Here is a 24,498-nt window from a genome sequence, read left to right as displayed (position 1 = left end):
TTCTTTCCTCTGCAATCAATCCTAAAATCCTCTTTTTTCAGTTTTCATCTGACTTGCCATGATTTTATTTTATCTTATCTTTAGCCTTTTCTTTTCTGCTGAACATTCTGTTTATACTTTCATGATAAGCTGCACAGCGAAAAGGAAAACAAAAACGGACTTTTGAAACTGAGAGAACAAAATAACGAATAGAAAACTGAATAAATTCATTTTGCGAATCTCATCTTTTTTGTTATTCAAGGAAACAAATTTTTTCCTTCTTTCCACTCAACATTATCCATTCTTGTTTAGTCTTTTTTTCATCATTTCAACTCAATTTCAATCATTTCTTTTTTTTCAGTCTCATCAATCAATTATCTCAACTAATTGACAGTTGAAATAAAGATTCATCAGTTATCCAGAGTACAGGCAAGTTGAGGAAAAAAGCAGTAAATTGTGTTATTTGAAAAGAAACAAATGAATAACAGTAAATGTTGAGTAAAACATTATTTTTTCACGTTCTGCCCAAGTTGCTAGTCAAAGTCAGAGTTATTTAATCAAATTACTATCCATGGCCAATCGTAGACTGACGGTAGACGCAAAAAAACGAGATTAGTTCGTACCGACATGAGGAAACTCAGGTCTAAAATGAGCATAAGTCATGGACTGAACGTAACCTTGCTTCAGACAAGTCGACTTGAAGTAAACCTAACAAGCTTCAATTACTCAGTCAACCTTACAAGGCTAACCCCTGACTAAGGATGCAAGTCGATGCAGGACTCTTGCCTTGCTCAGCATCAAACTTCACGACTCATCAGCCTATTGTGTTCGTACTAAATGATCAATGTAATTATAAATTTTGTAGTTTTTTGCTTCTGATTGCATGATGAAAATTATTTCACCATTACCAGGACAAGTTTACTCTGAATTTGTTAACAAACTATTAGACGGTAAATTATGAGGCAGCATCATGGCTTAATGGTTAAGAGATTTAATTTTTGCTTCTTGTGACTCTCTCTCTCCATTTTTATCATTCAATCATCAACAGTCTGAACATGATATGTAATTTATTATCAGCCATTTGATTTTCACCATCAAATGAATCAGAAATAAAATTGTAAGGTAAACAAGTTAACCCAAGAAAGGAAACAAAAAATGCTTCCAGTATGAAAGTTATAACAAGTATCATTTTGAGTTAACTCAAATGGAAACTGAAATAACCTTAACCTTTTCTGAATCACTTTTCTTGGTCTTTCTTTCTTCTCCTTTCTTTTCCCTTTCTTTCTTTCCTCATTTTCTCATCTCCATCATCATCATTATGATTATACTTTTTTTTACTCTCCTGTTCATCAGCATCAATTAATTTACTCATTATTTTCACTCAACTGATTAACCTTTTTCATCTGATAAAGACGAAGAATAAGAAGAGATGAAAAAAGACAAAAAATGACAATTATAATCATTCCTATGGAAACTTTAGTGGTGAAATGACCTATTCTCATAATGATGATGATGTTGGCGAAAAGTAATAGGATGAGGATTTTTAGGATGATAAGGTAAGAAGGAAGATGGAGAAAAAAAGAGACAAAAAAGTGGTTGATTCAAGTGATTTCAAGCATTTAGTGGGAGTGTAACCATGGTAAAATGGATATGAAAGAAGATGAAACACGAAATTAGGATGATTGAGTTGTAAGAAGAAGAAACTTTTTTCTCGTTCTTTTTCTGATGTTAAATGAAAGGATAATGATCATTGAAACTGTGATGATGACGATGATAGTAAAGAATCAAATGAAGTAAATGAAGTGAAATTATGCTTACCCACTCGGACAATTGGTAAAGTAGCCATGTCTTTCAATAGATCATCAATGGTTGACTCGGATTCTGTATATAAATCATGTTGATGAATGTTGAGATGAAACTTTTCCCAATTAGTTAAATTGCGTCTGCAAAAATAAGAGATGAGAAAAGACAATTAAAATTCAGTTGAAATTAGCCGTGCAAATCTTTTATCACAACTGATAAGTGCTTCTGTGGTCAATTTTTGGTCAACGCAGCTCAATAAAAAGTTGAAAAGAAAAGTTCGAAGTCAAAACTGCCAAATTTGTGAACGCTCAGATCGCGACAATCGATTTTTCGTCAACGAATCGTCAAAGCATACAATCGATTAAAATCGATGTTTAAGAAGATAATCGATTTATAGGTGATGCTTGATGAAAATCGATCTTTAATCGTACTTTAATCGATTTTTATGATATCAAAAAGGGAAACAATAAATTTAAAAAACGAAAGTCAAAAAGCCGAAACAGTGCTCGTATTTAGATAGTCGAAATGGTCGTTTCAAAAATCGCTTAAAATCGATGCTCATTTTCAAAGATTTTTACTTAATTGAGAAACACTTAATCAGAGTTGCTAAATGTGGCCAAAAATTGAACTCTGACAATACAAAATACTTGAACTATTAATGGTCAGTTTTTGTGAAAAAGTTTCATCAATGATCTGACAAGAGTTGGGTGCAAACATTTGTTAATAAATCATTCGTTATCAGAATATCATCATGAAATTGTGTACAAGTACAATAATAAACTCGAGATTTTTTGCTTTTATGAATCTCATGATGATGCTGGAAATGAAAATGATGAAACTGATAATAGATTTACGATATTTATATACATGTAACTCAACGGGAAGCTCATCAGTTTCATCTGTTTGATACCAAGTTGCATCTCTCTGCCTCTCTCTGTCTCTTCCTTCCCTGAGTCTTCAAGATTTGCAACTTGGACAATGATAATTTGTTGGAGAGGCAAAAGCATCATTATCATTATCATTAAAGATACAACAAGAGCAACATGATAAATAACAATCAACATCTTGAAAATGATTGTCTCAGTCCTTTTCACATTAAGCTATTTGCTGATCTTGTGGTTGTTGAAACTTGTTTTGTAGCCTTGGTTATTATTGTCTATCAGTTTCATTTCCAGATTCAGATTCTGTTGTTCCCTTTTCCATACTCTATCACAATGTAATATTTCAAGTTGAACCTTTTTTGTTTCTACTCTCACTCCCTGCAAGTCAACTCTTCAACGATACTCTCTGTTACGATTAACATAATACCTAATATTTATGGTCGACTTATCTGGGATCAATTTGGAAGCAAGTGGTCCTCATTTGTAAGGATTTCATGTTCATCTTATTCACATTTTTCCTTCTCATCATCCTTTTCATCACACTAACTCACCCAATCATCATCATCCATCCCTGTTACATCTTTATCAGCATCAAAAGTTTTCCTTCCAATTTGCTTTTTGCTTTACACAAAAGAGGTAAAAATGATAAGCCAAGCTAATCAAACCTTTAACTCCATGTAAATAACAGTAAACATGATTCCCTGTAAATCATTCAGTTAATCGGTTCATTTAAATGGCATTTTCCGCATCCAACATTTCGATTATTGAAATGAAAACAATTTTCATTAAAAATGGAAATTTCATCGTTCCAACGATCTAATTGATGAGCACTTTGGAATATTTGAATTTAATGAAAATTAATTTACTCAAACTTGAGCTACTCAAAATTCAATTTTATCCGCTTCCTTTTTCACTCCCTTTAATGATATGAAAATATCTCATTGCAACTTTACCTGAAAGATAACTTGATATTTATTTGGATTAAAGTTTATTCAAATACTTTTTTTCATTAAAAATTAATCTCATTTTGATTGAGTTTAATCCTTTTTTCCATGAAAATTTCATTTTATAAACATTTTGAGATTAAAAAAACTGATTAATCTGTATTTATAATGAACTTTGCAGAGAAAAAGTTCAATGAAAAAGACTAAAAATAGCAATTGAATAAAAGTTATCAGCATAATTGAAATTGCTTTTATTAATGTTAATAATTTTTATTGATGAGCACAATAATGAGTAAACTTTGAACTTGATTGTAGGTTCATGATGATGATGATTAATATGGAAACCCATCAAAAGTATTGATCAATAATGGGAAGCAAATAACTGATTGAAATATAATTTGTTTCCATGAATGAGAATCTCAAGTTATCATGAGAATATGGAGAAAAAGAAAGAAATCAAACGTTTTTTCGTTATTGCGCTTTTCTTTGCAATAATGTATTAATAATAATTATTTACATTTATCACGTTATACAATTAATTTATTGCTATTATTATCATTCAATTATGGGAATACGAAAGAGAAAAAGAAAGACGAAAATAATTACCTTGATAATCATTTAAATGAACAATTTAATCAATAATCAGGAAAAGAAGAAAAAAAGAGAATAAATTTTATTCTTCTTTTTGCTTCTTTTCCTCTTCAAATAATTGCTTTGCCGAGATAATAATGAAAGGAGAATCGGAAAAGTGCTCAACAAATTGTGAGATGAAATGCTGGGAATGGGATGAATTAATGAAATAAAAGGATTAAGAAATGGTAAGTTGGATTGTTAATTGCAAGTTTAGGATGATAGGGATGATGAGGATGATTATGAGCAAAAAGATGAGCAAATTTTTTTCTTAATTGTTCCTTAATCAGTTGCTATTGTTAGCGATTTACAACTGTTTCAACCATGAAAATGCAAATGAGAGTGAGAATGATGAGGATAATGAAGATAACGAGGATGAAGATCATCAATGTTAATCGATTTTTAAGAATCGATTAAAAAAGCTATCTAATAAATTCATATCGATTAAAAATCTAGAGAGAATCGATATAATATCGAATATTCAACACGGTCAACACCAGTTTATGCCCTGACCTGGCTCCATCCTCAGACCTTAGGTCGTAAGCCCTAGCCCTTGCTTATCTTACCACTTGTCAGGGTTAGTAATAAGAGATGTCGCTTTTTCAACTTTTGACTATTCAAGAGCATCAAGAAATCGAAAAATGTATCGATTTAAATCGATTTTTGAATCTTAAATTTTCATCTTAATGAATAAAGACAAAAATGTAAATTGCATGAAAAATTGAATGCAATTGAATATCACAAAAAGGGAATGTTGATGAATTTGATTGGTGAAAACGCGAGAAAAGATGAATTGTAATTAACGTGATTCTCTTTATTAGATTACAAAATGCCGGTTAATGAATTGGTTGCTTGTTTATGTGTTGAACTAAACATGGATAAGATGAGGAAAATGGCGAGGATGAAAATGATGATCAAGATTTAAGGGTTATTATCAAGTCCATTTGGAATGGTTACTGCTTTCAGTGTCTTCCTGGGTTACAATCAAATGAAATTGAGTGGATAAAGTTTTCATCACTTAATTGGAAACAATTGAGTTAAGCTTAACTGATAATTATCTGAACATTACTTTCTCTTTTTTTCCCTGCAATCCTTTTGGATGCAATCGAGTTTATTGGTTTACAATTTGGATTCAGTTTTATCGTTACTCTTTTTTCAGTTGCTCCTCAGATTTGAATTGGATTTGCAGATTTTCAATCAACACTGAAAATGATAAAAGTTTCAATTTTTTCTAGACTCAGCATCACTTATTTTATCCTTCAACTTTGCCATTAAAAACGGAGACATCATGTAGCATTTGTTTATTGAGAAATAAATCAACTCTTCTTAACTGTCAGGTAAAAATATTATAGCAAAGATGATGATAATGATAATGATGATAATGTTGAGAGAAAAATGAAGAGAAAGAATGTTAAGATTTTAAGCTTGGTTAAGAAGTGAATGGAACAAGTTATTCAGAATATTTATGTTATTATTAGGGAGAAAAAGAAAGAAGATTTTGTTGCTTTAACAATTTTTATTCATGAGGCTCATTTTGATGATTAGATGACATGCAAATGCAACATTAATCTTCATCTTCACCATATTTTAAGGATCCAGTGAATTAGACGATCAATGAAGACAAATAAAAGTCTGAGAAAAAGTAAAATTAAAAAGATGAGAAAAGAATGAAACTTAATTTTTTTTCTTATTCTTTCGCTATTCAAGTTTATTCCTTTTCTTCATTTAAATGGATTTTTTTGCAGAAAAAAAATTCAATATTCACATTAAAGAAACTCGGAAGGAAGAAAGAAATTCCGACAATTCAAAAGGTTGAACATGCTTTTGGTTACGCAACATTGAACAAAAATATAATCGAATGACGATCAATCTGAGCTAATCTAAAGTCCTAGAGCTTACCCAGAACTTTTCAACTTTGAACTTTACACTTAAGGTGACTATGAGTTAATTGGATCGGAGCAAAGTCAATCCTGTGCTAGCACAGTGGCATGAGTGGGCTGCTTTAGAGATGAACGAATAGGCTAGTTTAGGTTAGGACAGGTTAGGTTAAGATTAGTCAGTTAATCGATTTTGTGCGATTAAACAAGGGAATCGATTATAATCGATGCTTAATCAGAAAATTTTTAAGTTGCCTTTTTCGTACAATTTCCCTGCTTTAAAAAGCAGTCTCTCTCATTGCGCTAAAATTACTGGAAAAGTCATTTCAGTTCTGAGCTGTCAAAATGCTAATACATGAATTTGTTAAAATTTTTAATGTAATCTTTAAATCGAGAAATTGATCGATTTTTAATCGCTGGTTCAATCGATATTTTCCAAACTTTGCACTCAAATTCGAAATTCACTTTTAGATTGGCTGCAAATTGAGTCTAGATGGTAGGATGAGAAAATTTATCCGAATTTCATTAGTGGGTTAAAGTGACGAATGGAATTTTTCATTTTCGTTGAGCATTTTATTGTTGAAGATGAAAAAAAGTTGATTCTTGGACATTTTTTCCTGATAATTGCATTTCTCATTCCTAAAAGATAACTATGGAGTGAATTCAGGGAGTTCAATAATGAAACTGTGAAAGTAAAAGTATGGGAGTGAAAATACTGGGAGTGCAGTGCAGGGAGTGAAGAGTCAAGAGTAGAGAATGAAATTGTACCCAAAAACATGGCAAATAATTCTGTTGAGGAATCATTGTAGATGTCGCTTCGTGTTGCACACTTTATCATCTTCATCATTCTCATCTTTTTAAAATAACTTTGAAAGAATCCAAGAACAAGAGACGAAAAACTTTTATCGATTTTCCATTTAACACTTACTCAGACAAAAGTATAACAGAAACAATGTTTTTTACCATTTCAACTGATCTTTGACCTTTCTTCTTCCCTTTCATCATAATAATAATGATGATGATCATCATCTTTTCCTGTTCCAACATTTTTCCCCCAACATTAAACTGGACCAAGAATATGGTTCATCAAGAATTACATCACAAGAATTGAGCAGGGGAAAGAAGCAAAAGTTGAACACCAAGTAATGCAATGAAACAATCAATATGAAACGAAGGAAGCAGAAGCGAAAAAAGAGACAAAAAATTGATATAAATATCAAATACTAATTTGGCAAATGTTAACAAATGCAGAATTGAAAGAGGAACCAAAATTGATCAATAATTATCAATTGAAATGAAGATGCATTCATCACTTTTGACACGAATAATGAAATGAACAGAATCCATCTGCAGATAACATGAAAAACAGAAGAGAAAAGAGAACGAAAAAAGCTAATTTTCTCATAACTTGACCTTTATTTTTGGGCCATTTTTTGCTCATCCTTTTCTTTCTTCCTTCCGTTGGTTAAAGTAAAGTAAATCTAACAATCAATCAAGCTAATTACAATTGTGTAAATCATCATTCTGCTCATTCTCATGTACATCATGATGATCATCAAAACTGTTCAATCTCCTGTTAATCTCATTCCAATTGTTGGCGAAAACAAATTGAGCTTAACAAAGATTCCTTTCATCATCATTATCATCATCGGCAAATCCTTTACTTTCTTCTTCTTCTTCCCTCTTCATACACTTTGTCTACCTTACATGATGATGAATATGATGATAAAATGTTATCATCAAATGTCATATTAATGAAGCCCAAAGGAGGGTTCAACATCAGAATAATTTATCACATTAAACTCTTTACCATTCATCATCATAATCATTCTCATCGTTCTCATCATCATTATCATCGTAATCATTGATAATCCAAAACCCATCATGCTTAGTTTAGCTCAAGATTAATCAATGTTATTCATGTGATTCCAATTGAAATTTTCAATCCGCCAACTTCGCCCAACTTTTCATCAAGATGTTTACCTTCGTCAGCTTTGGTGAGCAAATAAAATTAATGAATCAATTTAGCTGATTAACTTTTCTCTTCTCTTTCTCTTCTCTCTCTCTCTTCTCGCCCAGTACATTTTATCCAAACAATTTCGTCTTCATTTGGATTCACCTTGATTCATTGTTTATTCATGATTAATTCAATTTTTCTCTCCTTTTCTTCTGTTTACATGTTTCCATACTTTGTTTTTTTCCCTTTCTGCTTACACATGAGATAATTTTTCTTATATTAATATGTTATTTTTTTGGGTTCCTCTTTAACCTCCCAATTCATTTACTCTTTGAATCACACAAAGTGTTTTTTGCCTTTGTTTTCACTCGTATCATCTTGATATACCTTTGCATACACCTATTTTTCACAATAACCTGCATTTGTTTCACCATTATCTGGTTATCTGTTAATAATAATGAAAACATTTTTTTCTCTCCTTGTTTGCTGTTTCCATTTCTATCGTGATATCGTGAGAATAATTTCATTCGGTTATCTTCATTTTCATTCCCTTAGTTCACTTAACTTTCCGAGTTATCATCTTAGTCTTGGACTCATTTTTTTGCCTCCTTGCTTTTCACTTTTTTTCAGCTTCCCTGTCATTACTGTTTCTCACATTATTATTCCTTTTTATGTTTCTTGTTTTTACCAAACATGCTCTCCCCCTCACCTTACAATCTCTCTATTTCATGGTTATTTCCTTGTAAATCATGATAAAGGCCTTTTTCATCCGGCAAATATTGAATATTATTTTCATGTCTTACAAGGCTGGACATTGTGAATGGCATGAAGAAAAGGAAATTACTCTGTTTTTATGGGCAATGGAAAGGATTGAAATGCGTAAATCATTTGGAAACATTTAATCTATTATTGCATTGCAATGATTATAAGGTGTCACCTTTGCCAAGCCACTGGAACGGTTGGTTTTGAATGGCAAAGTACAACCTAAACAAAGCACCATACAGGTTGACGCTAAGATCAAACAGTCTCTTGATCAAGCTGACTTATCTGATGAAGAAAGACTCACTAATAATGAGGCCGATCATTAAATGACAAGTCAACCTAAACAAAGTAAAATTCAGGTTGAGTTAACATCAAACAGTCTCTTCATCAGGTTGATCTGTCTGATGAAGGAAGACTCGCAGTAATGAGGCCGATCATTAAATGAAAAGTCAACCTAAACGAAGCATCATCCAGGTTGAGTTGACATCAATCGTGCCTGAAGATCTCGGTCCGCATAGAGTAAATTTTTTGCATATAAAATACCACCGAACCAAGTTTCTTTTTTGAGTTTTTCATTTCCCTTCCCACTTGAATCCCTGAATAAGTTGAACCTTTCATTAATTTTAATTAATTTAATGTACAAATGAACAACTAGAGACAGTTAAATGCAAAGTCAATATTAATGGATTCGAATGTTTTGTGTTGACTTTCGCGAATAGAGAAACAAACCTGTTTTGATTGATGAAGGATTAAAAATTGGAGCAAAATCAATTATATTGGATGAAAGGTAATTTCAGATATTATAAAACTTGGATTCAATATTTGATAATCTTCGTTTCATACTTTTCATGACTTGTTAAAGAGTATGAAAAAAAGATTTAAAATGTTTAGATGAAAAAACAAGATTGAAATATTTTTGCATGAAAATGTTGACAAATAAGCATGAAAAGCAAAAGTTAAGAATAACAAAATGAAAATACAGAAAAAGATTAAAGTAAGAAGAAATGAAACCAAAAGAGGAAAAAAAAATTCATCCAATTTTTTCTTCATCCTTTTCACAATTTATTGTTTTACAGGGCACAGCAAAATGATAAAGATGGTGAAGATGAGAGCATGGAAATGGGTAAAAGAGGATTTGAAATGAAACAAAACAAGAATTATGAGACTAGAAATGAAAGGCGAAAAAAGATGTTGAAAATGATGATTACAAGCTATTCAAGGTTCTCACAGTTTTTCATCTTCACATGAAGATGGAGATGAAAGGACAAGAATAAAAATGAAAAAAGATGAAGTAAATGATACAAAAAGAAGGAAATATCCAATTAATTGTTAGAAATCATCTTCAAGACACTTTTTTGTTTTATTACTTTCGTTCATATAATCATCATCATCATCATCAATGAACTTTCCTCATCTTCTTCATCCTTTTTTTGTTTCTTTTCTTCTCATTATTTTCATCATCTCATGATATTACAAGTACATCATGTTTGTTATCTGAGCAAAGAAAATGTAAAGAAAAAAAATGAATTCCCTGCAAACATCATGTTACTCATCTTGAACCATCTGACATGGTAAAGAAGAACAAGTTTTACCTCTCAACAGATAATTCTGATAATTACAATCATCATCATCTTCATCTTCTCTCCTCTTCTCTAATTTATTAAATTATCAAGAGAAAATGTAAGTCGAGTTAAACGAAACAAATTCAATGACAAAAGTAAATTAAAGTGCAACAGCAATAATAACAAACTGCAACTGCTAATGATTCTGTTAATTAGTAATGAAAATAATTGTTACTCCAAGATGACAACTTGCAATTGTTGCCAAGTCACTTTAATCATTCCCAGTCAACTTGCCAACTAATAACCAATTTTCAAGACTAAACTTAATAACCAGACTTGATGAGTCTGAATAATTTAAAAATGCACAAATTCAGGCGAGAGAGAGAAAAAAATGAAAGAAAAAAAAATTCTAAACCAATCAACGTTAATGGTTGCAATATTTTTCAATTTATATCAACTTTTCTCGTGAGATTACATGATTATCCAATATCAATTCAGTGAATGCTAATGTTTTCCCTGAAACTAGATTTTCTTGCCTCTTCTCACCTTCAACTCATCAATCAACTAATTGAGAGAGAAAGAAAAATGTCAACATTCCAATTGAAAGTTTACCAAACACTTTGATTAGCCTCGAATTATGACAAGAAATTCATGAGTTGCTTTTACCTTTGCATGATAAAAACTTGTCATCATGATGATTGACTTGAAACGGAAAATGAAAACTTGTGAAAAGGTAATTTTCAGCTTTCCATTTAAACCTTTTAATCAAAGTTGAGAAAAATGAAAATTGCCTTTTTCTTCGTTCAACTTTTTCGTCTGCCATTTCCGTGATGAGTTTATCAAAACGCTGCATGTTAGATGTTGCTTGACAGGCAACTTTAAATTTTGCTTCCAACTTGATATCTCAACATTTTCTCAGCATCAAGCTGGGAGTGATTATTAATTGTTGCAAAGTGAAAAGGTTGCTATCAGAAAAGAAGTGGAAAAAGTGAAAAAATTTGATTCTCCTTCTAATCAATAGTAACCTTTTTTTAACCAACATTTCCAGTTGAACTTAATTTTGATGAAATTAGATGGGCTCAAGCCATATGACATGATGAAAAATGTTGTCATGTTGAACATTTGGAAAGAATTGCAAGAGAGAGAAAAAAAGGGGAAAAATATTTCAGCTCAGTTGAATGTGCAATTGTGAAAATGAAATTGAAATGAGAAGGGAAAAAAGTACAACTGAATAAGATGAATGAGTTTGAAATTGAATCAACTTACAGGGTGTTTTCACATGCTACTTTACTCAGGTTTAGTTTCAATCACAGGTTTATTTTGGCTAATTATTTTGGAAACGTCAAATTTGAGGTGAGAATTGACATGTTCGAGGTGAGAAAATATTATTACTTGAAATGAATCGAAAAATTTAAATTCATTTTTTGAAACTCAATTTTCTGTTTGAATAAAATTCCGTTTTAATGGACAGAATTTTTAGTCTACTTTTTGAATAAAATTTGTAGATAAGTTTCGAGTTGAACATTTGGATGATTCAAGATGAATGATAACCAAAATGGTTGCAAAATGTGCACCCTGTATGGAGCTTTACTGTTCACTCTATTTTTTAGGTCCTTTAACGATCATCATATTCATCACCATTGATATTTACGTTGAAATGATGCTAATAATAAAAGTGATGATAATGATAATAAATGTCAACTTGGTTATGCAGCAGATAAAAATGATTGTTTCTAAATCAAAATGGCATTAAAATAATGAAACTTTTTGTAACTTTACTTTTTCACTTTCCTTCTTTCAACATCCATCACACATTTTATCATTCTTGGTTGACTTTGAAAAGACTTTTCATTTCAAGTTGATGAAATTGTTACAATCAAAAGTTGATCAGAAAAGGGGAAAAGTTTTTTTTCCACCAAAAAATATTTCATCTAAAGCTTGTATTTAAACAGTTTTAGAGATAAAATTTCGAAGGTTATTGGATTCTGGATACTAAACAGGTGACATTTTAGAATGAACTTTTCAATGATAAAAAACATTTAGATGATTGCGATAAGAACTAATTTCCGCAACATTTTGAGTTAAATTGCGCGCTCACGCTTTTTCTTTGCCTCCCTCTGTTGTCAATAATTGAATATGATATGCTAGCAAGAGTTAGTTGTTTACAAGTCAAGGTAAACAAAGGCTGATATCATTTTAGTCTTTCAAGTAAATTGAATGATTTATAGTTTATTATCCTATTTACTGATTGTGGATACTAACCTCTATACTACCAGATAATGATGTGACTTTTTTTCTGGCTTTACCAGAATGACACCATCTCAATGGTTTCAAGTCTATCAAGTAAATTGATAGGCTGACCCCAAGATCATCACTTGATTGGTCTCTCATTTATAAAATTAAATATTTAAATAATTTGATTAATCAAAGTGACCCTTTCCTTGGTGGTATACTTTTTGCTTTACACTTTCTAGATAATTGGATTGAACAATGATGAGCTCAATAAAGTCAAGTATATCTTTCAATTTAGATAAAACTTGATAAATTCAATTAATATGAATTGTTTAAGAGCTTGAAATTGAATGAAAATGGTATCAACTGTTTTTAATTAAATATATCCACAAGAGCCCATGCATTGGTTCAACATTGATAAATAAAAATAAACAAGAGCTAATAAAGAGAGCTTTAAACATTTTTCAATTTTAACATCAACATGAACATAAGTCACGTTATGTTTACTTGATGATTGCAATCTATTGGTATAAAGTCAATACCTTGAATACTGAATTCTAGAAGGAAAACTAATTTTGTAATACATTTGATAGCGCTTATTTGGCTTCAATAAAAATGCATACGAATAATTGTGAACTCAAGATAACCTGTAATATGATTCAGTGTCTCTTCAAACTCAGAACTTTTTGTACATCAATTATAAATATGTAACTTTATGCTTCAATTTAACAGAAGACTTTTTCTGTTCTGATTATTTGCCATTTAAATTAAGGGTTTGCAAAACAATTAGTAAAAATGGTTGAAAAATGGAAACCATGATTCGTTAGTTTAAATAGTTCAACTTACATTTCATTAATTTACTTTCACTAATGATTCTCATTTATCCTCTTAAATCATTTGCATCACTAGCTTTTTCAATTTAGGTTATTTAAATTTGTCAGAAAAAAAGAAGCAAGAAAAAAATGTTAATTATGAGCAAACTAAGTTTAACGGAATTGAATCAAAATACAGAAAAAAACGATTCACAAATACATCAACAGTTGTAAACTTCGCCTCTGAAAATTTTTATTCCTTAAAATTGAATTTAGATCAGAGTTCAAATTAGATCGATGAAAAGATCGCAAGATTGTTGATTAAAAGCCTGAACTTGATGAGTCAACTGGTTAAAGCAAAATTTGTTATGAACAAGAGTTTGAACAAAGGATGCTAATCACTTTACTACCAGAGATTATCTAATCAAATATCGATGATTTGCAGGTTGAAAGTTGTTGAATCATGGGTTTACATTGAAAAGGTTTTCAAGTCAAAATATGACATTGAATGTGAATTCTTACCAGGTGAATGTTTAATAAACATACGTATTTGCAGCCATTTAGTCATCACAATTTACATGATGAAAATAATGAATAATTATTTCATCCAACAAATGTAAATTGATTTTCTTTCTGTTTCTGTTTCTCTTTCCATGTAAACTTATTATTCTGCTCATATTTTCGTAGGAAAATTTTCAATTCTTGAAACTAACCGAGCGATTAATATCTCCTCTTGCAAAGGTAAACTTGAAAGCTACAGTTGATGTTGCTTCATATTTCATTTCAACGCTAAAATGAACATATTAATGCAACAAATTAATCAATGTTACAAATGTTTACAAAGTTTGAATATAACATCATAATGAGAGGCAAAAGACAAAAGGCCAAAATTGTATCACAGGAAAGCGGATAAATTCAGTGTCCAATTAGATTCAATTTAAACAATCGAGTGTCAAACAAATGAGCAATTGATAACATGGTTAATCACCTTGATGAAGGTTGAAATAATTTTCGCCTCATTTTGATGATTAAAAGCAGACAATTTTCATCAGCATCATTAACCGATAAAATTGAACACACATATCAATTCAACTTTTATTTTCAATAACAATAAACAAAAATGATGAAAATCTCATTGTAAAATATTTCCCCAAAGAGAGGAAAAAGAAAAAGATTTTTAGTGTTTTTCATCCCTTTTTATCTTCACCTTTTATTCCTTCCTTTTTTCACTCTGCAACTTATTTTCTTCATCATTTCATCATTTCATTTCCAATTGCTTTCTGCTTCAACATGATGAGCTAATGATGAGAGTGCTAAAAGACTATCAAAATAGCAATAATATTTTTTATTCTCGTTTCCATTAAAGCAAGTGCAAAATATTATCTAAAGCTAAAATCATTTCTTTTTTTCTTTCAATAACATTATTTGTACGTTTATTAACTTTTTTTTCAATTCAATTGATTGATAAGTGATTCTTAACAAGACAATTTACTTGGAGCGACAATAATAATTGTATAAAAATGCGATAACTTGAAATGAACAGTTTTTCGTTGAAATTTTCTCAAAAGTTTTCACCAATTTCGCTCATTTTTCTTGCCAATTGATTACAACTTTAATGATATCGAATTCAATTTTTGATAATAACGCTTTTTTGGCAATAAAATAACGACTGAGAAAAATTGAAAGTGATGAAGATAATGATCAGTAATGCAATGAAGATGTGATTTTTTGTCATCTTATGAGTAAATGGATGCTCTTCAAATAAATGAAATTTACAATGGCTCAAGGCTGTTTTCATGATTATATTGATTCGCACAAAAGAAATGTTTAGAGTGAAATTAAGAGTGACTCGAATAACATGGCAACTGGACAATCTTGAATGTTATTGGAAACTCTTGAGAAAAAATTCAACTCAGCATTTCCAACTCTGGGAGCGATTCACTCCCAGTATTTACAAATTCCCAGCATTTCGTCTGTAAATTTCGATTAGTTTTTCTTCAATCTACTTAAAACTTTTTGTCCTTGGATTAACATGGATGGAATGGCCAGAAAACTGGATGAAATTGTATTCAATTGAATCAAATATGGAAAAATATTTCTTCATCTTTTTACAGTAAATTCAATAGCTGGTAAAGCTGCAACAACCAAATGAGTAACTTTGCCTAAACTCGGTTCAACTCGAAAGGCAAGAAAAATATTAGTTGAAGTTCAAACAACAAAATTGCTGTTATCTCAATACAGAATAACATTTAAATTGGTTGCAATAACTTTCATCCTTATTCCTCATCTTTATCTTCATCTTTACATTTTGACTGGGAGTTGGATTGGGAATGAATTTTTTCTACCTTTTTCCTTTTTCCATTCTCTCTTCCCTGCTCTTTCGACTTGAATTTCCTTATTTATTCTGCTCTCTCTCTCTCCTGACTTGCTTGAATTACCCATAGAATGTCTCATATTTTTCTTGCAGTTGAACTTATCATTCCCAGTATTCACTCCCTTTCACCTTGAATATCAAATTTGCAAGGCAAGTAAAACTAATAAGCTGGTAAAGTTGATTTAAGCATTGAAATTGAGATGAGACCTGAAACTTGTATTATGCATTCTGGAAGAAGAAAATTTCAAAATAGAAATTCAAGGAAAAAGGGAAAAAAAGAAAAATTTGAAAGAATTGAATTTACACAAAACTCTTGGAGTGAAAAGGTTATAATTGATGTTATTGAACAGGAGTTTGGACAGTAAGGGAAGGGTGAAAAGGAGTCAACATTGGTAAAGGTTATTCAATGTTGAGATTGATTCTTTTCACACAAAATAAGGTCATCATTGAAAATAAAAATGAAAAGGGATTTGAAAAAGGACAAGAGTTGTCAGGGAGTGAATATCATTCCGGATCGATAATATAATTTGCCAGAAATGAAAACTCGATTCTAGGTGTTACAGATGAGTGAACATACAAGACTGTAAAAGTTGCATATACACAACATATGAATATATATACAGTCATGTTCAAAAGTTTAAAGCCAAAGATTTAGGCTGCATTAAATCAAATTTTTCGCCATCAAATGGTTGTTAATTGGGAATTAAGGGTAGAAACAATTTCCCAAAGGCATGGTCAACATAAACAATAACAAAAAATTCATCAACTCATCTTGATTTTTTAATAATTAATGTTAATAAATTAATAGTCAAAGTTAGTATTGGTTATTTTTTGTCAAAAGTTTAAAGCCATCGATATTTTTCAGGTCAAAACGTTAGGTAAGCCCAAATTTGCTTTGACAAATGTTATTAAAGGTCTAATCGATGTTTTTTACGGTAAATTGAACAAGTTTTTCAAGCTTATAAAAATGCCAAAAGCCAAACAATTGAGTCGTTCGGAGAAAGATCAAATTGATCTTTTGCGAAATATGCATCCAGAATGGACTCATTTAAAGATTGCTGAGACTATTGGAAGATCTAGGCAAGTGATTACGAGCTATTTGAAGGACCCTGAAAAGCATGGTAGTGGAATCAGGACCGGAAGACCGAGAGTAACGTCTGAACGAGAGGATCGTTCGATAATCAAATTGGTTTCAACTGAAAAAAAGAGCATTTCCGAAGTGAAAAAAGACCTTAATCTTGATGCCTCAGTCTCAACCATAAATCGTCGGGTCAAAGCAAACAAAAATTTGAGATATACCAAACATAAATCTAAGCCAATTCTTTCAATGCAACACAAGAAAAACAGACTCGATTTTGCACTCGAAATGATATCGAAGCCAAGGTGCTACTGGGACTCAGTTATTTTTTCTGACGAAAAGAAATGGAACTTAGATGGTCCCGATGGTTTGCGTTACTTTTGGCATGATTTGCGAAAAGAGAAAGCGATTTTCTCAAAACGTCATTCTGGCGGTGGATCAGTCATGGTTTGGGCTGGATTTGCAACCGGAAGCACGACAGAAATCGCTTTTTGCAAACCCAAAATGACATCTGAAGACTATCAAGATCTTCTCGGTTCTTATCTTTTGCCAGTTGCACCTTTAATAACTGAAGGAGACTATTTTTTTATGCATGACAACGCTCCAATTCATCGATCATTGTCCACAAAAGCTTGGCTAGAGGTCAATGAAGTCAAAACTATCAAATGGCCAGCTTTATCTCCCGACCTGAACCCTATTGAAAATCTTTGGGGTTGGCTAACAAGGAAGGTCTATGGTCACGGTCGACAATTCAGTTCGATTGCTAGTTTGAAATCGGCGATAGTGGAAGAATGGTCATTGGTTACTCCTGAGCTGAGAGAAAGTCTTATATCATCAATGAAAGACAGATTGGTCAAAGTTATTCAAGCTAAAGGTGGCTCAATTGATTATTAATCTGTTTTAATTAACTTAATTGCCGAATGCTTTAAACTTTTGAATATTTTTATGCAATGTTATGGTTTTTGAAGGGCTAAAACGCAATATTGATTTCTCAAATTTTGAACTATTTGACTTTTGAACGTTTGACTATCTTTATATTTTTCACCTCTAAAAAAATCTAATATCAAATTTTGACGGTTAGCGAATTAAAAGCATTTAAAAGTTGGCTTTAAACTTTTGAACATGACTGTATATAAATACAATCACTGAAAGAGAGAAAAGTCAAAATTCTGACAAGAGTTATACTTAGAATAGAGAGAGAGAGAAAGACAAAAATGCTATACAATTGACGCTATTTTGGGTTCCTTTTCGCTCCTTTCATCTTTCATTCCTCTTCTCCCAGTGAAGATGTTGGTGTGTAATAAAAATAGTTTAATCCCTGAAAACAAGAACAAATCGGTAACCAAAGAAAATTGTTTCTTCTTCTTCTTTGCCTACTTCTTGTTCATGAAAAGGGCATGAATGTGTATAAAAAGAATCCAAGCATCCAATTTAATGATTCTTGAAAAGCATAATGATAATAATAAAATGTGTATTCAATAGTAAATCTATTTTCATTGATTTCCCAGCTTCACATTTTTTCTCATCTTCAATTCTCACTTTGCACACTTTATCAATCTGAATGTTGAAAACATATTTCAATTCATTTGCTTCATTTTTTCACATTTTTTCCCTCTTTCGATTCAACAAATTTCTTGCATTTAATCTTCTTGCACAATTTTTCAAGATTCATTTCAATGAATTTCCATTCCATCTAATCAAGCAAATTCAAGTTTATTCAGTTTGCTTCTTTTTTTTGCATCTCTTTTTGGGTGAAACAAATGCAAGCTAATTTGTAACTTTTGTTTTCCAAATAAACTTTGCCATCAAAAATGCTTTCACTTTGTTGTTGTTGTTGAAGTAAAGGTTGATGGAGAGTTTGGATGAAGAGGAGGAAAAAATAATTTTGACAAAACAAACTTGCCTTGAAGGTAAAACTACATCTTTGTCATCGTGACATTTTCATTGGTAACTAGCAGTTGTAAAATAAAAATAATATAATAATGCTAACAATAATAATAGTTCAACAATCAGCTTGGACAGTTTGCCTTGAGCATTTCAATGAGCAAGTAGCAACACACACACAGAAGCATCAACATCAACATCAAGTATAAGGAGAAGAAAATGTTGAACCAAAAGTGCAAAAGTAAAAGTCAAAATTGAAAAGGAAAATCTCTTTTTTTTACTTATATTCTTTCAACTTCTAATTCACATCAAATTAATATGATTGACAGATAAATGAAATTCATTGAGATAATCAAAAGTGCAAGAGCAAAAGAAACTCTTCGAGTGTCACAAATCATCAGGTTTTTGTAATAACTTTAGCATTCCAAAAGTCTCCTCAGATGTAGGAGTTCAATTTAATGAAAGAAAAAAGATTGAATCTTTTTTTTGATGGACAAATTGCTGGGTTGGTTAATCACAAATGATCTTATAAAATATTGAACAAAATGAAATTTCATTAAAATCGCATCAACTTAATCAAAAAAGTCTTCGATTTTTATGAATGAATACTTTTCAACTTTGATCTGAACTCGTTATAAAAATTGGGCCAACTTTATTCATCAAAATAATCACTCTTTGACTGTTACAGCTTATTCAAATCTTGATAATTTTTTATCTTCAAGTTTGCAAAATGTTTTCAACTTTCAACTCACTTTGTGTTAAACTTTGAGTAAGCAAAAAGTTAATGTCTTTAAGCTTTAAATGTCACTCAATGATTCACAGTAAACTTGAAGCTAATATTTCTACAGGGCATTTCAGCTAATTTTACCGTTGTATATTGGCTATATCTTTGCCCCTGAGTGACCTTGAGGTAGGATATTTTGTTTATGGAAATTTGGGTGATACTCAATTGTCATATTTCAAGGGCGAGATCATTCAAGGGCATTGCGTTATTTGACCTCTAACTGATATTTAAAGGTCATTTTCTAAGAGTGCAAAAATTTACCCAAAGGGTCAAATAACCCAATGCCCTTGAATGAACTTGACCTTGAAATATGACAATTGAGTATCGCTTAATTTTCCATGAACCAAATATCTAACCATAAGGTCAATCAGGGGTAAAGATATAGCCCATTTGCAACGGTACAATTATCTGAAATGCCCTGTATAACTTATTCTGGTCAAAAGATATGAATGTTTCCATATTGTTTTCTCATTCAAGGAGGTCTTAAAAACCTTAAATAAGGAAACATTTTCATCATCCTCATTCTCATTATCATCTACTTTTTCATCTTATCTGTCTACTTTTAAGATTGCTTTTTCCCTTTCTTTTCACCTCAATCCCTTGCAATTCTAGTCACAATGGCCTCATCCCCAGTTTTTGTTTACTTTAAGTTTCCGGGTGTTGCTAACCGCTTACCATTTGATATGCAACAAGACCAAGGCCGTCTTAAAGATATAATATTCGACAATACCGACATCAACCCTAAAGTCCTAACACTTCAAGGTCATCGCGTGTACTGGAAGAAAATTGTACGGGAGCTGAAGGAAGGAAGGACGTATTTAAAAAAACGGACCCAGATACTAAATATGCCGATATACTAAATGACAATACTGATGGTGGACAACAGTAGTTTCTAAACCTGAAATAAAGAACCATTTTCATCATCCGCAATCTCATTATCACCTACTTTTTCATCTTCTCTGTCTACTTTTAAGATTGCTTTTTCCGCTCTTTTCACCTCACATGGAAAGCATAGATTTTTTTCAACTGTTAATGCTGCTGAAGAATGATGCTTATCTTCAATATTTTTGGGTATTTAAATAGGCTTCAGTCTACCTGATATACATGCGGTTAGGTTTGGTTAGGTGAAGTTGAAACTTGTAACCAGTTTAACTCAAGGGTTAACTCAAAGTTCAAGACTAATCATTGGTTTGCATTATTGCAACAGTAAAGCAACATTTTGCTCTGTATTGAATCAAACTACAGTTTGTAGTTTGATTCAACTCTGACTCAATGTTTAAAAATGAAAGATGAAATCAACTTTAGTCATCAAAATTATCTTTATGGTTAATACAGAGCAAAATGTTGCTTTACTGTTGCAATAATGCAAACCAATGATTAGTCTTGAACTTTGAGTTAACCCTTGAGTTAACTTTAAACTGGTTACAAGTTTCAACTTTACCTAACCAAACCTAACCGAACCTAACCTTACCTTAAAACATTTGCTCAGCTAATTGTTGAGCAAAATTCAATCAACCAAACTAAGATGACAACTTGTCATTGATAGGTTTAACATTTTCCCCCCTTTCCTCATAGTTAATTAGCATCCATCATCACATTATCACATCACCATTACCATCAACCTATTCAATTTGGTTCAACTTGCTCATCAATTACTCAACCCATCATGGGCACCTTTGAATATGAACAATTATACCATGAACATGCTTTAAATTTCGCCATGAACATGAATCTGTTTTCGTCTTTTCGTAATCTTCTAAATCCAGAAGGAGTGCAAAAAACTGTCAAAAATGCGATGAAAATGTAAAGAAAAGATGACAAAAAAGGAACTAAAATTTTTTTCGCCGGCAAAAATTCCTTAATCATTATCATCTTCATCATAGTCAGCATTGACACAAGCCAAGAAGCAATGATCATTCAAGTGGAAGGCATCTTCATAGTTGATGGTAACCCTGTATTAGCAACAGAAGAGCAAAAAAACTCTGAGATGGAAAAGATTTTCGATCAAGGAAAAAATGAAAAAAAGGTTTGAAAAGGAGAATTTCTCTCAACTTTTCACTCCAAGTTACTTTGTACTCTTTAATAATATTATATAAAATTATATTTAGCTAAAAGCTGGTAAAGCAAGTGAAGAAAAAAAAGTCACAATCAAGCTCAATCAATCATTTTTATTCTGAAACATTTTTCCAAGACTCACTCGAGTCTCACAAATTTTTACCGATTTCATGGGCAAAGTGAAAATGGCATGATAATAGTCTTTTGAATGAACAGGGAATGATAAACATGGAACAAGAAAGGAAAAGGAAAAGAGCAAAGCAAATGTTGAAATCAATTCAAGTAAAGGTATTTACCATCATTAAGAATAAGTTTATCATACAAGAATGAGAAAAAAAATGTTATTCAATTTATTATTCAATTTATGTGCCAAAATTTTCATTCACAAATGAACTTTTCTCACAAAATTTTCGCCTTTTGTTCTATTCATTTTCATTGATATCAAGCCAAATCATCTTTTACTTGATTGATGTTGCAAGTTCAATATGCATTACAAGAGGCTGAAAGCACTTTTTTTTCGTGGCTCGAACTGTTTCTTTTTTGGAACAGAATTTTTTTGGTTAAACTTTTTTTCATCCTTTACTTTGCAATTAAAAGATGAAAAGTTTGAAACGAAAAGGAAGGAAAAAAGGAAAAAATTCTGTGTCTTTTAATTCCATGTAACATCATCATTTTTCATTCCTAAGATGGAAGAACAAGTTTGTAAAAAATGTCGACAGAAAATGTTTCGCCGAATAACATGTTGCAAGAAATGAATTTACTTGGAATGGAACCTCTTTTGAATATCATATTTTGTTTGTTGGTTTCTTTTTTTGTCTCCTTATTTTCTTGACTCATGATTGTTGAATGATATTGAACAGTAATTTTAGGGAATGTAAAATAATCCAAAGTAAACAGGTTGAAATTGCCATGTTAGTTATTATTTTTATTGTATCTAGAAGAGAGGAAAGAAGAGGGCAAAAAAGGTTTATCCTCTTCGAATGGCGAATCATGAGAATGAGTTGCAAAGTTATTTGATATGCTGTATATGAAATTACATGAGCATTATTTGGATTCACAATAAAAAAGGATGTCATACAAAAAAATACAGCATCAGTGTTCCAATTCATTGGTTTAATTTAATTCAGATGAAATGAACCTTTTCACACACACACAGAGACACACACACACCAAAGCCTAGACACAAAACAGACAAACAAACAATAGTCAAGTATCATCATGAAAAATTGTACAAATGAATGAAATCAAAGTTGCATTGTTTTCTTAGTCTTTTTGCCTACCATTTTCACATCCAATTTGTCCGACAAAACAAAAAGTAAACTTTACTCGCAAACATTTTCTCTGATCGAAGCAAATTCGTTTTCGGTCTGTCCTTTTTAGGATAAAATAGTGAGAGCTTTTGAGACCTCTTCTAGTTTGATGTCTGGCTGATAATGTTGATGAATCGAGCATTTCAAAGCGTGGTAATAATAGTCAAAATATGATGTAATGTTGCATTCAATATGGAGAGACATTGATTCAAAAACAGATGAAAACATATGAATTACCCAGTAAAAGGCTTATATTATCTTATGTTGTTTGGCAACAATTTTCAATCTTTTTCGAGTCCAACTTGCAAACTATTTTTTCACTTTCAATTTTTCAACATTTCCATCTTTTTTTGCTCCCTGTCATTCTGTCAACATTTTTGTTTGCCTTTCAACTGAATTTTTTGCCAGTTGAAAGTTGAACTTTGACAAAGAGTACAATAAAAAACAATGCTAACACACAAATTTTCATCTTGTTAAAGAGAAGCAAAAAGAGGCCAAAGAATGAAAATGTAAATATGATAAACTTGAAACGTAAGGAATGGATCAGCATTTTTTCCTCATTCGTCAACTCATACCATTTCAGGGTTGAGAATGGAAAAGTTGAGCAATCAAATTGAAAAGTTGAACAGAAAAAAAATAACAGATGAAAAGGCTAATTTTGAGTTCTTTTTATTCACAGTGTCTTTAATAATAAATGGCGAAATAATATTACCAAACATTCTGGGAAACGCATTAAATTGAAATGATTATTTTCCAAACAAAACTCAAGTTTCACTAAATATTTCTTTTTCATCACGATTCGCCAAAAAACTAAAATGATTGGGTAAATCTATTAACTTGGAAATAAAGATTTCTTCCGAAAACTAACTTCGATGAAACAATTTTGCTTTATTTTTGAAACTTAACCCAAAGATATCTAAAAGCCTTACTCTTGGCGAAACCATTCCTACCTTCACCTCTCTTCAGATGTTCATCAGCTCATTGCATGAAATTGTTGGCTGTCGATACAAAACCTTTGTTAGGGTTTATCGGTTATCTCATGAAAAGAGATCGTTTAAAGGTTGATTAAAACTCGATCTATTTGATCAGTTTTGATACTCCATCATTATCAATACTTGAAGAAAAAAGTTATTGCCTGATAGGAGAGAAAAAATTTACCTGAAACTTCATTCGCTCATTGAATAGCAGATGAAATGGCAAAATTTAAAGCCTTCAATCCTTAATAAATATAAGAGAATAATTGATTATGATGAATCGTTTTTTAGGCGCACATTTTTTATCCTCTTTCCATCACAATTTCAACTCAACTGGCTGTTAATGTGACACTAAATTGATGAATTGAATGAATATATTGGTTAACATTTTGCATTTTTTCCCTTTCCTTTCCTCACTCTCCATCATTCCCGTTTCGTAGCAGCCCAAGTCTTTTGCCTCTCTATCAATACTTTGATGAAGGTGTGTAAAGCCAAAGGTAAACCAATGAAAGCAAAAAATAACTGATGAAGATGAGATGAAAAGTTTAACCAGATGAATGAGGTAAAAGCCAATAAGAAAAGATGAAGATGAGGGAAAAA

At 31.3% G+C, this 24,498-nt stretch overlaps 1 protein-coding gene across 1 annotated transcript in view; it reads right to left on the bottom strand.

Moving 5' to 3' along the window:
- LOC107366561 (extracellular serine/threonine protein CG31145-like) overlaps window positions 1-24,498 on the bottom strand; it is a 54,140-nt gene that overhangs the window by 9,531 nt on the left and 20,111 nt on the right. The window contains exon 4 of the mRNA XM_015934191.3: window positions 1,798-1,922. Coding sequence (XP_015789677.1) covers window positions 1,798-1,922 — 125 coding nt within the window. The remainder of the gene's footprint in view (window positions 1-1,797; window positions 1,923-24,498) is intronic.

Source organism: Tetranychus urticae, chromosome 2 (genome assembly GCF_039701765.1).
Source record: "Tetranychus urticae isolate SD_2017Ah chromosome 2, NJAU_TeUrti_SD_1.0, whole genome shotgun sequence".
NCBI classification, from domain to species: domain Eukaryota; kingdom Metazoa; phylum Arthropoda; class Arachnida; order Trombidiformes; family Tetranychidae; genus Tetranychus; species Tetranychus urticae.
Note: the sequence above shows the minus strand (reverse complement) of the source record. Positions and strands in the feature narration are given on the sequence as shown.